The 18,488-nt window shown below is 34.5% G+C and overlaps 1 protein-coding gene across 6 annotated transcripts in view; it reads right to left on the bottom strand.

Moving 5' to 3' along the window:
• Positions 1-763: 763 nt before the first annotated feature.
• Positions 764-18,488, bottom strand: part of Ecpas (Ecm29 proteasome adaptor and scaffold) — a 117,417-nt gene continuing 99,692 nt past the window's right edge. For all 6 annotated transcript variants that reach the window (XM_076845686.2, XM_076845689.2, XM_076845685.2 and 3 more), the window contains 16 exons: positions 18,260-18,381; positions 16,747-16,897; positions 14,506-14,571; positions 13,000-13,089; positions 11,666-11,732; positions 11,014-11,105; positions 10,869-10,935; positions 10,451-10,642; positions 9,469-9,677; positions 8,606-8,649; positions 8,321-8,513; positions 7,230-7,368; positions 4,975-5,080; positions 4,700-4,788; positions 2,356-2,427; positions 764-1,047 (listed from right to left, as the gene is read on the bottom strand). In XM_076845686.2, coding sequence (XP_076701801.1) covers positions 908-1,047; positions 2,356-2,427; positions 4,700-4,788; positions 4,975-5,080; positions 7,230-7,368; positions 8,321-8,513; positions 8,606-8,649; positions 9,469-9,677; positions 10,451-10,642; positions 10,869-10,935; positions 11,014-11,105; positions 11,666-11,732; positions 13,000-13,089; positions 14,506-14,571; positions 16,747-16,897; positions 18,260-18,381 — 1,839 coding nt within the window. In that variant the 3' untranslated portion in view covers positions 764-907. The remainder of the gene's footprint in view (positions 1,048-2,355; positions 2,428-4,699; positions 4,789-4,974; positions 5,081-7,229; positions 7,369-8,320; positions 8,514-8,605; positions 8,650-9,468; positions 9,678-10,450; positions 10,643-10,868; positions 10,936-11,013; positions 11,106-11,665; positions 11,733-12,999; positions 13,090-14,505; positions 14,572-16,746; positions 16,898-18,259; positions 18,382-18,488) is intronic.

Raw genomic sequence — 18,488 nt, 5'->3', positions numbered from 1 at the left:
TTCTCCTACCCTACAAAGTCAGACTATTAGCATAAAAATGAGTAAAAAATTTTAAGTTTTCATTACAATTTTGAGATTACAAATGGTCTAAATCAAGGCAGTCTGAGATTTTTTGTTTTGGGTTTTGCAAAATATGCAACCACAGATACAGACAGAGGAACAATCTTGTCTTCTACTTTAATCTGCCTGTAAAAAGACTTTGATTAGAATCACATGGAGCCCAAACTTGTGCTCTCAACCTATAAAGATGCTAAACAATCACTTTCTAAAAATTTAACCATTGAACACATGAAATGTTGAGCTTTTGACTTTGAAGAACCCAATGATAAAGAGTCAATCAAGGACTGTTGTCAGCCACCCTCAATGTAATTTCTGGAATTTCTGGGGTAGGCCATGGTTAGCAATGATTTTGGCGTCAGGCTATAAAAGAGAGTGTAGTGGGCAGGACGTTTAACACCTGATCTGCCCTTGGCACAGGGCTCAGAAAGTAATTTATATCACCTCCAATCCTATTTCCTCAGGTATAAAAGAAGAGGTTAAAGTGATTTATAGGAAACTATCCTGAAATAACTTTAGCTTGGATAGCTCTGCAACTCTCTAAAATTCCTTTTATAATAGCTTTAATTCTTTTAACAACTATTTCTGCCCGTCTCATTTACAAGCAATCACCTCGCAAACACCCAAGGTTCCTTTAAGCTCAGCCCATGTTTAAAAAAAAAAAAAAAAAAAGAGTCAAGTTAAAATAAAGCTATAAGGAACAAAATTTAAGGCTTTTTTTTTTTTTTTATTTCAGCCAAGGAATGATGCATGCTACAAATTAATCTTTACTCTTCCCCACTTGGTTTTTTAAAGAATACCACCATTTCAAACCCCAATAAACATGGCACTTGTTTCTTCCCCTTCTCATTTATTCCAGATTTTCAAGTGTTTTCTTAAGTAATGATGCTTTCTCCTGCAGTTCAGGTCTGCTATCTGTCTCCATAGTAGCTAAAGACTCAATCAGGAGCACTCTGCATTCAGATGTCAAACTTTCCCACTGTTTAGATTCTATATGGAAAAAGAAAAAAAGAGAAAGAAACCAAAGAACTCTTACAGAACAAGCAAGAAAAAAAAAAACTGATACTATTTTCCTCCACATATCCTATACCCAAAATAAATACAAAGTAAGCCCTTGAAGTATACAATAACCATAGGTTCAATGGGTAGCTCAAAAGCCAAGTACTGAGAGTAGCCTGACAGCTACTCAGAGTGTCTCACCCCTCTTTCTCAGTAGCATTGAAGCAAAGTGAAAGGAACTGTACCACAACAAAGTGGGAAGAAGGAAGCACTGAGGGAGGCAGAGTGTCAAGATACACTCAGTGGAAAAAAATCCCTAATTGCAAAGTTGGCTTAAGCAGAAACTTTATGACTCATTTCTTTAAAGAAAGCTAACAGAACTATATACATTCTGAAATTGTAGAAAATAAGAAAGTATACCAAGTCTTAAATTGTATTTTTAAGGTTTTGCCACTTTCTAGCAATGTGGCATCAAGCAAGTTATTAATAACCATTTAGCCTCACTTTCCTCATCTAGAATATATTAGCACCTCTCTGGTAAACTGAGAATTCAGTAATCTAAGTGCCTAGCTCCTTTATTTCAACAAGGAAAAAAGGGACTTTGTGATGTTTACCATTAACTGCTAAGCAAAGATAGAAAAACAAACAGCAAATCCACAAGGTTGTGGAGAAAACTGTTCCATCTTCTACATTCTTAACCATGGGGTAAGAACAATAAAAAAAATAGAGGAAAAACAAAACAGGCTTCCTTTTGAAATCAGCAACAAAAACAAAACTAGAGAAAATGCTGGCCATTTTTTTTTCCTACCACTGATGCAATAGACCATTAGAAGAAACTTGCTTCTGAATAAAGTTTTTTAAAAAGAAAGAAAATGGGGGAAAAGAAATATGACTTTTAAAAAAGTGCTATTATCAAATCTGATGACTCAAGTGGATAAGTGTAAAATGTTTTCAATCTTCTTTCCAGTGGTGTCACTCTGCTTATTTATATGTATACACTGAAGTCTACTATGCCATTGTCAAACACTTCCATAATTAAACAAGATTAAATCAGAATTAATGATGGAAACAGAAACTTTATTACTCTGGGATAAATACAACTTAATAATACATGAGAAGTATATAGAAGTATCAAACCCTTAAATTTAATAATTTTAGTTTTGTATATTCTACTTGATATGCACATATATTAATTTGTATTTTAGAGTATAAGCAAAAACAAAACAAAACATTTCTAAATTACATGCCTTAAAGGGTCTTGGTTTGCTGGTCCTCCAACCAGAACTATCAAAAACTCACCTTCAAGTTTTTTAAGCAGTAATTCTATCACAGATAAAGCTTCTGTTCTCACAGATGAGTAGGTCTTATTTTCTAAGAAGAAAATCACACAGTTCATATGTATGCCTTAAAGACAGAACTTCTAAGATTACAGTCACTGAAAGATGTTCAGAACTTGTAACCCCATAGAAAGCTACAACTTTTGTTGTTATTGTTTGCTTTTGTTTTTTCTAAGTGAGCTTCCCCTTGCTAATTACTATCAAATACTTGAAATGTGCTACATATCCACATTCCTCACTTTGGGGGACAGAGGGGACTATCAGCCAAATATACCAATCACTACAACATGGTAATAAAGAACTGATTTTAGAAGTGGGAAATCAAAAGACACTATCTCAAACATAGCATCTTCACATCATAGCTAAGAAAGGTCTTCAGGTTTCCATGATCCTCCTCCTTTTACCAAAGAACATTATACAACCCAATGTTTAGACCAACTTAGGGACACCTGAAACCCTACAAAGACAAAGTTGTTAGCTGTCAATTCATTAACCATAAAAGCATGCTAACTGCAAGAGGTGCAACTAAATTATGCCTTGTTGGTATCTACTCTTAGATGTGGCATCTAGTTCACAGTGAAATTATATACCAAAAATTAATACAAAACCAAGCCCAAGGTAGGGAAAGAAGTGCTACAAAAAATGATGGTGGGGCTGGGGATGAGGCTCAAGTGGTAGCGTGCTTGCCTAGCATACGTAGGGCACTGGGTTCGATTCTCAGCACCACATAAAAACAAAATAAAAATGTTGTCTCCACCTGAAACTAAAAAATAAATATTAAAAAAAAAAAAAAGATGGTGACTTGCCAAGAGGATGTAAGAGGTCAGCTTGAAGGGGCTTCCACTGGAGAAATGGGACAATTTAAGTAATAAATTACTTAAGAAAAATAATTAACTCTAACTCATTGGGAGGTGGGGGGATTGGAAGGAATCCATAAATCAATACCAGTCAATAAACAAACAGTAGGGAGAAGAAAAAATTTTCTTACAAAAGAATACTGACTACCAAATGGCATATGTGGAAAGTGCTCAAGTTGAAAAATCATAAAAAATTGGTTCAAGGAAGAATTATAAATTCATGCCATATAGAGAAGACATTTTGAAGAGGAGAAATTTGCACGGTCTTAATAGTGTCTTCTCAAAGACTGCTTGCTAGATGCAGTTTTAAAGGAGCTTATTTAAATGGTCTTATAAGTTATGTTCCCACAGGCTGCTAATTAGACAGAACAGAAAAAAATAGAAAGTATACAGTACAGAGAATCACTAATACCTTGGCAAGGTAATCAAAATCAATGTCACAAATGGATATAAACACACTGTGTGCCTCTTGATGTGAGGAAAAACAGTATGACCTATGTAATATCCCAACTGGAAATTCATAAGCCAGATCTAATCATGAGGAAACGTCAAAGAACAAATTACAAACATTCCATTTTTCAAAAAGAGGAGTGAGAACCAGGTGTGATGGGACACAACTACCTTCAGCAGCTTGGGAGGCTGAGGCAGGAGAATCCCTAGTTCAAAGCCAGCCTCAGAAATTTTGCAAGACCCTGTCTCAAAATAAAAAATAAAAATGGGCTGGGGTTGCAGCTTAGTGGTTAAGTGCCCCTTGGTTCAATCCCTGGTAACAGAATGGGGGTGCATATGTGGTTATTCTTCAAAACTGTCAAAGGCTGAAGAAGTATTCCAGATTAAAAGAGACTAAAAATGTATAACAACTGAAGCAGTGAATTATCCTTGACTGAATTATTTAATGAAAACAATTCTGAGGAAATCCTATAAATAAAATTACTGGAAAAAAAAGACAGAATATGAACGGTAAAAATTTGATAACACTACATCTGTGTCATTATCTAAGTTTAATAACTATACTATTGTTATATAAAAGAATGCACAGTGAAAATATAAAAATAAAGGGGTGTGATATAAGCAATAATATACCTTCAAATGTTTCAGAAAAAGGACCAAATATGTAGAAAGTCAAAGGATAAAGGCAATAGGACAAAATGAGCAAAAGTGGACACTGTAAGTGAACTACTTGTTGCAATTGTTCTGTAAGTTTAAAATTATTTCCAAGTTAAAAAAAAATTAAATACTTGCCACAAAGGTCTAATCTAGATGCTAAAATTCTACTATAATTCTAGATTAAAATATCCAGTTTAGGGGGATATATGGAGTATAATAAGTAGGACAGTTCGGCAGTTGTTCCAGAAATTTAGTTCCCACAACAAGATAGGGAATATTGAAAGATCAGTTCCTTAGCTTTAAAATCAGCACTTCTTATCAATTTTGGGTTACTACACTCACCTAAAGAATAAGTGATAGATTTACAAGTTTCCTGGAGAATTTCAGCCAAAGCTGCAGGATCTGCATGTTCTTTTTCCAAAAGCATTAACCTATACAAATCAGAAAGCAGACACAAATGCTACTAAAAAACATTCTCAAACCATCCTGGCACAACAATTTCTACCTGCATGTTATAATTTGTACTACATCACTTCAGCTACTAGTTTGAAAATTTGTAACAATTCTATTGATTATATACAGAATGCTAGTGGGGGAAAGGAGATAAAGCAAATTACCCCTGAAAAAAGGCATTCATTGACTGAAGAACTCCCAGCTGCACTTTCCACGTGCTGAGTTTTAGCCGTTCACACATCATTTTGCACAGCTCCTGACGATAACAACCTGAGAAAAATAAAATGTAGGACAGAGCAGAAGAAAGTGTGTGAAGGAGTGAGAGATCACATGAGGAACAGACAGAAAGAGAAGGGGACAGTGAAAGAGGGTAGAGAGACAAGAAGAATAAAGCAGAGGAGGGAAACAACAAATGCCTTTAATTAAAGTCATGAAATCACCACCACCACCCAAAAAACAAAACCTTCAGCATGACTTTGTGTTCAATTTTCAAACAATTTCCTTAATCAGGACCTCTCTTCTCCCAACAAAATTATATCTATTTCCATAAATGTTTGCTTTCAAGGCATATCATCCTCTACAGAACTAAGGCAGCATGTTAACCATATTTCCTTTCCCTTTAAACTCCCTAAATAACACTAATAAAGACAGCTAAGTTCTGGAGCCCCCCACACTCTTATAAGCTTCTGCAACCCATATGTTTACCAAGAATCGAGTGCTTGGTCACAAACCTGCTGTCCCAATTGCTACTGTTGTTGTAATTACCTAATTAATGTTACACTACCTGATGAATCAGGGGTATAACACTCAGCAAAGGAGTCATTTTTTTAAATGCTATAGGATTTAGTAGGACTCAAACAAATGTAAAAATAAGGGAGGGTGGTAAAAATCTAGAATTCTGCACTAGGTTTGCTTCTTAATTGTAATTTTCTTCTCTATTTTTAAAGAAACAAAAGGTAGGCTGGGGATGTGGCTCAGTGGTAGAGTGCTCGCCTCACACATGCGAAACCCTGGGTTCGATCCTCAGCACCACATACAAAAAAATAAACAAGTGAAATGAAGGTGTTGTGACCCACTACAACTAAAAACTAAATATTAAAAAAAAAAAAATAGAAATTACAGGCAAAAATTACAGGTGACACATTCTGAGTAAGATATATGTGAAACTTCAATGTATAACAGTTAAACTATAGGAATGGCCTTGGCTCTCTGGTCAAACAAATGTACATTTCTACTTCTAAGTTAAAATGAACTGTTTTATTTTTATGTCATCTTTTTTTATGTAATTCCCTACTTTTTTAGCTTCAGGCAAAAGTTAATAGTCCGAATGGTGAGAAATAAGTGGACTTCCACTAAAATCCATACACTGCACCAAGAGATAATACTACTCACAAATCTGTACAGTGTCTTTTGGGAAATTCTTCTGATACATCACAAGTATATTTTATACAAAATATACAAATAGAAGTCCACACAAAGCACAAAACCCTTAAGTCTGATTTTAGATAAACAAATCATGAATAATCCACAATACATATCATAAAACTCAAGAATATTGAGATATCCAGAGGGACACAGTATGGAACCCAGAACAAGCAAACTTAAAAGAGTGGCATCAGCCTACACTGAAGGACCTGTCAAAGGACTTAAAACTAACTGCACCCTGATTCAACAATCCTTTAAAAGTACCTGTCCAATTATGAAAAATCTCTCAGTCATGAGTTTCTCAGTGAAACATTTGTCACTTGCTTAGTGAAGATATGGCAGCAAGGCCATCAATTTTGAGACAAAGAGATACTAATAAATTTTTCTGGATTCCTCAGAATAGAGATAATCAAATAACAGAATAATTCCTATAATCAAGCCAACCACATAAAAATTATCATGGTTGTTATGAACTGTGTCCACCAAAATTCCTATGTTTAAGTCCTAACCACCTCCAGCCTTAGAACACAACTGAATCAGCAAACAGTCTTTAAAAAGGGTCATACTGGTGGGCCCTATTCCAATATGGCTTGAGAGAACAAGAGGAGATTAGGATACAGTGTACAGAGGGAAGTCCACATGAAGACACAGGAAGAAGACATCCTGATACAAGCCAAAAAGAAAGGCCTCAAAAGAAATCATCCCTGCTGACACATTGATTTTAAATTTTTACCCTCCAGTTTTGTGAGAAAATAAATTTCTACTGTTTCAGCTCTCTAGCTTGTGAAACTTTCTTACAGTAGCTCTAATAAAGTAATATAATCATCATGAGGTTATTTGATGATAATGTAGTAAAATTTATATTAGATAATTCTCACTATTATCTAGTTGATCAATCAGGCTCTATAATAATTATTAATTTGCCATACAGAAAATCTATGCTCTTGTAACCTCAGGTTATAGCACTTCTTCAAATGCAGGTTCTGGTGCTTACGTTGGGTCTCCTCATTCCGAGGCCAGGCTTTCCCCAGGCTCTCAAAGGCACCCAGCAAAGACTCCAGCTGCAGTTCTCTTTCCTTCTCATTCTCATCTTCTGTTTTGGTCATCCGGACCCCCATGCTTTCAAGTGAGTTCTAGGATATATCAAAGAACAGAAAAGCAAAATTGATTATTTCATTTTTAAAGTTAGAGAAATACTATCAAAGCAATTAAATAAATTACCAAAGTAGGAGACACTGACCAAGAATTAAATGCTAAATTCTCTACCAATAGTTTACCTATTTATAATGAGAATTTTTAATAGAAATAATATATCTCTAATCTGGGAAGTACTTTAAACAGAAGTGGGGAAAACACAATATATGTTATGTTTTGCGTACAACCTTAAAAAGACCTGCATTAGAATTAGAATTAACAATGGAAGAAACTTGGTAATGATATAAGCCCAAATTCTTTCTTAATAAACCAGGAATAGACCAGAAGTAACTGATACAGCTAACTGGTGATATAATCAATTTAAAACAAAAGTCTCCAAATCCATATACTACTGTTATATATGTAACGGGAATTATTTAATCAGTCTTATTGCAGAAACAAAATGAATACAAATTGGCAAAATAAGAAACAAGAAAAGCTATTTAAAATATTTCATGCTTCAAATAAGTAAACTATATTCCTCTTTCTTTTTAGTGTCCAACCTCTAAAAAAATGTACTTCATTTTCCAAATGAAACCAGTCTTTATTTTATTTATTTATTTTATCTTATTTATTTTTATGTGGTGCTGAGAACCGAATCAAGTGCCTCACACGTGCTGGGCAAGTGTTCTACCACTGAGTACCACCCCATCCCAAAACCAGTCTTCTTTTACTAGAATTACTCAGTATATTGCAGAGGCATGACACATGGGCTTATATTTCACTCTAGTGAAATATAAAATATAAAGAACCAAAATCCCTGAAGACTTCCCGCCTATCACATGAAAGACAAACTTTAATAAAACATGCAATCAGGAAACAGAAATATATTTTTTAGCTTTTTTTCTTTTAAGTACAGACCAGACTTAAGAGAACACAGGTGGTCATTACCTTCTTGATGAGAGGTATGACAATGTCAGAAAACTCCTGGAATCTGTCTTCTTTGGTGGCCTTCAAAACATCAGCTGCACAGCTGATTGCTACGATTTTGTATTTAAGATTTTCTCTGCAACACTCCTTCAGAACAGCTTGAAGAATTTCATTTGTGCTGGGTTGATTGGGCACAGACTTTTCCAACTCTACACTACAGGATCCACAAAAAAGCATCAAAACAGTTAACAAAGGTTACAACTTTCAGGTTCAGTTTAAGAAATGACATCTTAATAGAACATTTACCTGCAAGCTGTCACCACACAGGCAATGGCTTTCAATAGTTCTTCCTAAGGAAATGCAAGATGAGGGAATAACTATTAAGCCCACAAATGTCACACTCTCTATACCATGATGACAATTACCTCAGGAATACTGGATAATTATGACAACAAAAATTAACAACATTCATCTTATCTTCAATGTGCTTTGTTGTTATAGGCACATACACCAAGTTTTACTCCAAACCATGAATGCAGGATAATGATCTTAATATCCATTTCATAAAGGCCTGAGAACATATTTGCCCAAGATCACACAGCAAAAGTATCAATCACAGAATCACGATTACAACTGATACCCAGTATAATACTATTTCCACAATACTGCCTTGGCCACTACTGACTTTACAAAATAAAGGAGACCATTACATGTTGCCACAATCTCATGTTCTCCACTGAATACTCACTGTATGTCCCTTGTGTAAAAAACAACAGTTTCTAATCACAGACCTTACATGAGCAACTACAGCCCCAGGATTAGAAGCAGCTCCTTGGTACTCAACTTTACACAAGCCCAATCCTGACTTGTTTATGGGATCAACAGTTACAAATTGATGACACTTTATTTAAGAGATAACTTGGAAAATCAAATATGCAAGATCTATTAATCTCTGCATTCAAGGACATGAGGGTCACACTTTGAGATGAATAGCATATAGTTAAAACCAAGTGAAGTTTACCCAAAGCCTCCTACTGGCTAAGAAATCAGCTTCACAAAAACAATACATTTAAAGTCACATAAAACCAGACTCTTATTTTTATAGAAAATGAAATATTGTCATAGTTTTTTTAGGATACTTTAAATTTAACTAGGAATGTTTTCTTTACCTTTCCTGCCCATGTTCTTCCAGCCAGGCCTTGCAACAATGCACTCAGTATCATTCCCAGATATGGAGGTACTAGAGAGCTGGTCTGTTTTGCAATTGATGCCATGGCAATGGCACCCTGGGCTTTCATCTTCCAAGACTGAGACTGCAATGCCTTCTGGGTAATGGTAATCAATTCCTGCAGGTATAATCGGATGCCTCCAAAGGACCCTAGGTTTAAAATGCAGTTAAAATACTTCTTAAGTGACAGGAAATATTAACTAATTTCTCTTTTTTTTAAGTCTGAAGAAAGTCAGTGACCATCAGTCTAAAGCAATGATTGTCAAACTGTTAAAGCACACCACTCTCAAAGGGAGGAACAGTGGATGGTATGGCTAATTTTTATAAGAGTAGGACTACATGAACTTGGATATGTTTCCAGGAAGATGTAGTGCAAGTGATCCATCATATATTAATATGTGTCAGAGTGAAAAAACACTTCTGAGACAAACACTACTCCAAAATAATACTGAGCAACATAAAAATCACCGTTACACTTTATTTTATTTTATTTTTTGACCACTGAGTCACATCTCCAGCCCTTTTTTATATTTTATTTAGAGACAGGGGCTCATTGAGTTGTTTAGGGCCTTGCTAAGTTGCTGAGGCTGGCTTTGAACTCATAATCCTCCTTCCTCAGCTTCGTGAGCTGCTGAGATTATAGGTGTACACCAACCATTATACTCTTGACTAAAATAAGTAGAGCCCTACTTTGCTTGGGCAGTTTGTATTCTCACATGGGCAGCCACAAATCAAAGAGAAAAACTCCAAATGCCAACATTGTGTACTTAGAAATTTGGATTGACTAAAAATTAAATGAGATACATATTGTTAAAGTTCTAGGAAAGAAATTATAGAGGAGTTTACGAATAAACAATGTCAGTAAAAAAAATTCCAATTATAGTTTATAGAAAGCAGGTTTAATTTAAAGGCAGTGTACTAACCAGGTACATTTTCCTGCCAAACTTCAGTCCATAAATTACATTCTTCTTTTTCAGATTTCTCTTCATCAGCAATTTCATGCATGCCTAGAAATGCCAAGGGCAAAACTTCTTTGGCATGGTTCTTTAATACATCAGGGCTGTATCGTCCAATCGCATGAATAGTCAAAGCACAAGAAATCTTATAGATGGGTTCTGAAGAGAAGAAGAAACCAAAATTTTATAATACTTATTGGTTTTCAGGATAACTAATCTAAATATACTATTGCTCAATTTGTACCACAGCAAAACAAACAAGTAAAATGAATTAGAAATGTTTCTAACAAAATACATTATGTCAGAGAAAAATTCACTGTTACTTTACATGTATTACTTTATTACGTTACCGTCTAAATTAAAATTGACATGAAACAGAAGATACCTTCTTTCTCCATATACCAGCCACTGAGCTTTTGTAGCAATTTTTCAGTGCTGCTATCTCGTGAGGTCTAAAAAAGAAACAATTCTAGTCATTTCTCTATAATTATCAAAGAGTCTTATTTAACTAAATCAGAAATTCAACTCACCCGAACTAAATGGCCCATGGCAAATGCACAGGATTTCTGAATTACACTATTTCGATCTGTCAGGCCACTAAGCAAAGCACTCATAAGTTTACCTACCAGAAATAAAAGAAAAAATCTGATACTTGGTTAATCAAATGGTCTACTCTATTCCAAGACAAAAATAAATAAACAATCTTATAATTAATAGCTGGTTTACTCCATAATAGTTTAGATCTCTTGAATGTTATATTTGTACTGTTTTGCCTTCTGTCTCCTGATAGCAAATTAAAAGTTAACCAGTGTCTAGAATATTGTGGGGAAAGTTGCAAAAATGAGAGATGGAGACATAAAAGTTCATGAGATCCACATCTTACCTAGAAGCCAGTATAAGAAGAAAAATGCTGATATAAAATTAGTTCTGTATGATAAACAAGTCCTACAGAATGACAAGATACTCTTACCTCCTTATACCACTAAGAAACAACAATCAAACACTCCTAGGACAGTAAAAAACTTGCTAAATCCTGCAATCCTGGAGACAAAGGGATTTGGCGAGTAGGAAAAAAGCACACAGCATATTAAACATGTCTAAATATTTTTCCATTTACAACTTTGTCTCATAAAATATACAATCATGCAAAAATTTCCACAAACATGGTAAAAACAAACTCACCTGAGTAAGGTGTTAGGTCTTGCGGACACTGAGTTGTTAAAGACACAATGACACTGGCACAGCCTCCCTTCAGGGTTACAAAAAAACCAAAGGTCTAAGTGTGATGATCACATTGTTCAGTCTATCAAACAATATGTTTTTGGTACCAAAGATTTAAATATATGAAACACATGAAGCCTAATAGAACCTCCAGAATTCAGTATAGAAAAAGGAAAACTTATTTTGAACTAGTAATGAAGAGATTTTTTTGTTTTGTTTTTTTTTTTGAAGACCTCCAACAAGATCAGTGGCCTTGGGCACTGTGAATTTAAAAAAAAAAAAAAAAGATACAATCTTGTAGGAAAACAACACAAGCAATCACTTAACCACTCTTGTGCTAGCATTTCCTTTTCTAGAAATTTAACCAAAGGAAATAGTTTTCAATGTATCCAAAGATACTCATCATAGCGCTTTAGTATCTTTTTTAAAACCTAAAATCAATCAATGTTCCTCACTGGATTAAAATAAACAGTTTTATCTCCATACAATAGAGTATTATATGATCATTACTGAAGATACATGCACAGAAAATATACTCAGCTTAAACAATTTTCTCTGTGCATTAAAATTATAAACAATTTTTAAACTTTTTTCTGATTTATAAATGTTAAAAATTTTAAATAAATACCAATTTTCCATGAGAAAAAAACTGAGTCATTTGTTTCAAAAAGGAGGTGGGGATTTTGGTTGAAATAGTGAGACACTATAGGTTCATCATTTGTAATGGCATGCCTATCCCAACCCCTCCCACCCCTGGTGCATGATATGGAGTGGGAAAGACTATGCCAGCATGGAGCAGGGGATATATGGGAACCCTGTATGTCTGCTTAACTTTATTTTGAAACTAAACTGCCCTATTTTTAAAAAGTAAAAGAAAAAGCCTACAAAAAAAGTAGGGGATTATCCTTGTATAAACTTGAAAAGAGGACATTTTTCCACCCAAAACCTGCAGACCCTCTACGAAATATTCTTATACCCTAAAACAATCACTTCCTGACGAATGGATGTGTGTCACCATTAAGTGATAATAAAGGAGAACCAAGAGTATGTACCCAGGGAACAGAAATGAATCCACCAAAAAGAAGACATTAGTTTCCTACATCGGGCACATGTCATATTTCCAAATCAATTACAAGTTTTAAGCTATTCGTGTAACCAGAGAAACAAAATGTTCAATGTATAATAATATTAGGTTTTATAGAGATGCGAATTTCAAACATGATGGTTATTATACTTTTCTATCTAAAAACTAATGAAGATGTGTACTTCCTCTTGTGAAAAATACATTTACTTACCTTAGTTCCAAGACCTACACCACTTCTGATCAGTTCACATAATCTAGGAACTAGCTCACCCAGCACCGACACATCAAGATATTGCAGGCACTTTTGGAAAAGAATAAATACGAAGGCAAACCTTAGCAAATAATTAAGTCAATACTACATCTTAAATTAAAAACTGCTCAGGTCAAATATGTACCCACTGGATTTGATATGAATTGGAAAAAAATCACTGGTTTGATTTTGCTCTGATTTCAATATTTAAACCACCATTGCATTACAAACAGAAAAAATATCTATCAGCAGTTCAACATTAAAAACAGAATAAAACAAAAACAATGAAAAATATCAATTTATTAAAGGAGAAAATAAAGATAACCCAAAACAAAAGACTTCTCTGGACCTACTTTCTCTTTATTAATTCATGTTTAATGTAAAAAGTCCTAGTTAAAACTGACCTCTTTGTTGGCATACCCTCCCATCCCTAGTAAGTCAGTTTCTTAGATAAATTCCTCTCTAGTTCAGTATACTGTATTTTTTAAAATGCAACCACATATTCTATTATTAATGAACATACACATATGGTGCTTGCTAACTATTCCCATTTCTTTAAGCTTTACCTCAGTAAACCAATTAAGACATAATATCTTTAGACTAAATTTTGGTTTAATTCCCCCTGTAGGCACTAAAAATTTCTATTCTCCTTGTCCAGCAACTCTGTGATCTGCTTAGTAAACCAATTTCCAGTAGCTCACAAGCTCTTAGTTAAGCATTACAGGGAATTCTTGGGTAGAGATGACTCTATCGAAACTCAAGGAGCTTTAAAACTCAGAACCGCAAAATGCCAAGAAGCTCTTAGCCAAAAATTTCTTCCTATGACTGAAACAACATACATAACTGCTCAGTTCCCTTCAACTACCTTCTGTGCTGCCTACTTCATTAAATACCTATAAGCTGATAATTTCTTGGTCCTTCCCAAAGACAACTCTTGGGGTGGGGTTGGGGGATGGATTCTAAATCTTTTTAAAATAGGTACATAGATCCAGATTATATTATCTCTTAATAGGTTATTCTCCCTTGTATCATAAATTTGGACTACTTAGTTCTAGTTTTAGGAAAACATTTACTTAATTTAGTAACAGAATAAGAAAACAAGAATATTTTTAAAACCCTCAAATGTATACATTTTTAATATATCATTCAAAATTTTAAAATATAAAATATTTTAAAAAAAAAACAACTAGGACTGGGGTTATGGCTCAGCGGTAGAGCGCATGCCTAGCACGTGTGAGACCCTGGGTTCGATCCTCAGCACCATAAATAAATAAATAGATAGATAGATAGATAGATTGTGTCCAACTACAACTAAAACATAAATTAAAAAAGAAAAAGAAACAACTAGAGTCATAATAGCTAACTGATCTATCCCTTCAATTCATTTCATTTAATACAGGGTTTACTTTGAAGAAATTACACTTGAAGAGAAGCAAACTAACTTTCTCATCATATTTAGACACTTACCATGTTGATTGTTTCCATCATGGGAGATGATTTGGCAGCACTGAGTCGAGCACTATCCATAGCAGCCTGAAGAACACAAATTTAAGTCCCTCAGGACATTCAATTAATTAGGAATAAGACACACAGACACCAATAAAAGGGTTGTACTTCTGAACTAAAGAGCTTTTTAAAAATAATTGGTAATAAAGCCAAGCATAAGTCTAATTTCTATTGACCCTCACTCAACAATTTAGCTGTAACATCTCATTAAAGGTGAGAAACCCAGACAAGTAAGAAATTAACTGCAGTTAGAAATTAACACAAGCGGGCTGGGGATGTGGCTCAAGCAGTAACGTGCTCGCCTGGCATGCGCGGGGCGCTGGGTTCCATCCCCAGCACCACATAAAATAAAGATGTTGTGTCCGCCGAAAACTGAAAAATAAATGTTAAAAGTTCTCTCTCTCTCTCTCTCTAAAAAAAAAAAAAAAAACAAGCCACCCAGCTTTTTGAGACTCAGGTTCTCCATTCACTAAATAAAGTAATAGACTAAATTTCTACTAAACGTTTTCAAAAGTTGTGTCTAAGTGATAAATATAAATATAAATATATATATATATATATATTTAGTTCTTTTAACGTTGTGATGAACTTCATAACTACAATGGTATTTTAGTCTAAACTATGCTGCAAAAGAGGTTATTACTATTCAGACAAAATAAATGAGAAAAGCAAAGCAAAAAGAAGTGATTTGCCTAGGGTTGCAAAGTTTGAATCAGAATTTATACTCCTAATTTTCAAAACATTCTATGGGAATATAGAAAGGGTAAGTCTATTGCTAAAAGAAGCAAGAATGATGAATGGACAAGACAGAGCAGTAAAAGAGGCAAAGGGGAAAAAAATAAGTTGGTAAAACAGTTTAGAGAAATTAAAAGTCAAATGGTAAAATGAAAGAAAACTGACACTGCAATGACAGCACCATAACGGTACTAATAAACAAAGATAAATGTAAAATAAACCAACCAAGTAGCTAAATAGGCATGGAATGGAAACACATCACAGAAGAAATGGTTAATACAAAATGGAAAGATAATGGGCAGCATTTGTTTTTGTTTTTTAAAAAAGTACAAAACAGTACAATGAGATTCTTGCTTATCAGACTGATGTTGTTCAATGTTGGCAAAGGCTCAGATAAAAAGCAACATGCATAACCTGTGATGGTGCAAAACCTCTCCCACAAAAATTCAAACTCACCTCACTGTAAAATACTATGCATGCATTAAAAGGAATGAAAAAAATCTATATATAGACATTATGTATTGTTCTGTTTTTTAAAAAAATGAGTTGTAAAACAATATACACAGTCGGATTCTCTATTTTTAAAAATGATAATCTTTAAATTATCTGTGGTTTGGTTGCCCATGACAAAAAAGAATTTGCAAGAGATTGATCAAATTATATTATGGGGGCTGGGGCTCAGCGGTAGCACACTTGCCTGGCATGTGTGAGGGACTGGGTTCATTTCTCAGCACTGCATATAAATAAATTAAATAAAATAAATAAATAAAAGTATAGCAGCAACTAAAAAATATTTTAAAACAGTTATATTATGTGCATGTATGAATATGGCACAATGAATACCACTATATAACTATAATGCATAAATAAAAAACAAAAAGTTTTTAAATAAAATAAAGAATTTGAAAAAAGGCACAGGAAACAATAGTGGAGACTCCTAGGGGATTACCTGCTAGGCTTATGTGTTGTTCTAATTTTGCTCCACAGAATATGTTTAATCTACAATTTTAACAAATGACTCTGATCAAAGGTAAGGCAATGCCAGCATATGTGAACAACAGAACAATCTTCAACTACAACAAAGTCTTTCTTCACTTGTAGCACAGGGGATTTTCCATAGAAGAACTCTGAAGGTAGAAACCCAACCCATAAAATAACAAGCAAGCAAGCAAAAAAAAAAAAAAAAAAAAAACCTGTATTAAATTTATATTAATGCATTTTTTAAGATGAAGGTGTCAGTTTTTATTAGATACATAATGTACATGAGCCAGACTCGCCATCCCCCTCAAGAAAATAATAAAACACTGCATGTGCATATGGTCGCAGGAACTGAGTGGTAATGTGATGAAAATATCATGAAGTCATGAAGTCTATCTAAAGACATTGGAAGTATTACTGAGACCCTCAGTACCTTAACAGGGCTTTTCCTTCATAATACTTACCAACAGACTTGTGCTACAAACTCACCTTTTCTTGGTCTGTAGCCCGAAGGCTCAAATAATTGAGAACTTGGGGCTCCAATACACTTAAGGATTCCAGGAGAGCGGGGATGAGTTTTGGTGCATGTGGTTTCAACATGGCTCCTGCACTTTTGCTGATCTTCACAAGGGTGTTAATGCTGTAAGACACACAGAATACAACTCCTGAGTAATTTTACCAAAAGTAATAACCCTACAGATCTAATCATGAGGATGTTCTGCAGTTCACTGCATTTAGGCATATACTTACATGGTTACAGAGCCTGGTCCTGGCAATTATTTTTTTATTTTGGCAGTGGGGAGGGTGCTGGGGATTGAACCCAGGACCTTCATCCCTTGGCACTTTCTTTTTAATTTCTTATTACAGAAACTTTCAAATACATATGAAAGGAAAGAGGATCATAAATGAAATTCCTTGTATTCCCCCCTTGTCCAACAATTAGCAATAATTGGACAATTCTGTTTCATTTATAACTCTTCCATATATTCAAGCACAATTTTTCTCCAGCCACTGTATTATTTCAAAGCATATCCTATAATTAAACTTCAGTATGTATCTCTAATAATCAAGACTTTTTACCATAATCATAATGCCATTTTCACACTTTCAAAATATTAATAACTGGATGAGGATGTAGCTCAGTAGTAGAATGCTTGTCTAATATGTATGAGGCCCAGGGTTCAATCCCTACTACCAGAAGAAGTGTGTGTGTAAACAACTTTTTCTTATCATCTCACATTCAAATTTCCCTGATTATTTCACAAATATATTTAAAAGTTGATCTCTTGAAATAGGAATCCAGAATTCATCCATTGTAATTGACTGCATTCCTTGAATCTTTTTGAAGAATTCCCTCCTTCCTCCTTTTCTTAATTTGTCCTCACTAATTATATTCCATTTGTATCATTTAACATGTTTCTCTGTACAGATCTACAGGTTAAATTGAGTTCAGGTTCAATTATGGGGCAGGGGGGGACTATAGTAATCTTTCATAGGATGCATTGTTAAGTGACCTACCTATCAAATTTTGTGGGATGCACATAATGTCTTTTTATGGTTTTAACAGTGATCAGTGGATTCAGGTTTGATTAGCTTGAACCATTACAAAATTCCCTATTAGCCTTCCACCTAGTGGATACAGAAGCCACTAATGATCACTGTAAAGATTATTTTACTGAGAACAGAAAAATAGTAGCATTACTAAGTGCTATAACCAACTGGCAAGCTCTTGAGGACCTGGAATATTTAGAAAATGTATACTGGCTAGGGCCAGCAACAACAAAATAACACAACTTAGAATGCAAGCCAAAAACAAGGTCCCCTGAGAATGTTACCCTGAAAATATTTGACTTGCAATTTTTCTTAAATGTTTGAGTTACCTCAATAGATTCTTCTCAATCCATTTCTTCATATTTTCCAGACATTCACAGAAACAATTCCTACTGAATGGCTAGGAAATAAGTAAGGAATCAATTCATTCACTTATTCAATTGATCCATACCTCAGGGCTCGAACTTCTGTCACAGGACTCATCATTCCTTTGTCCAGAAGGCAAGGCAGAAGGACAGCAATGGTTCTCTGGCCAGCTGCTCCTTTGGCAGGGTCACACATTTTCACACAAACCTCACATACAAAGAGTACGGACATTAGTGAAACTGACCTCTAAGCCAATAAAGCATTCATATGACAAAATGAATTTCATTTCACTCTTAGTAAAACAATAAATAAGT

The sequence above is a fragment of the Callospermophilus lateralis genome, chromosome 2, assembly GCF_048772815.1.
Source record: "Callospermophilus lateralis isolate mCalLat2 chromosome 2, mCalLat2.hap1, whole genome shotgun sequence".
Lineage (NCBI taxonomy): Eukaryota > Metazoa > Chordata > Mammalia > Rodentia > Sciuridae > Callospermophilus > Callospermophilus lateralis.
This window is presented reverse-complemented; position numbering and strand designations above follow the sequence as displayed.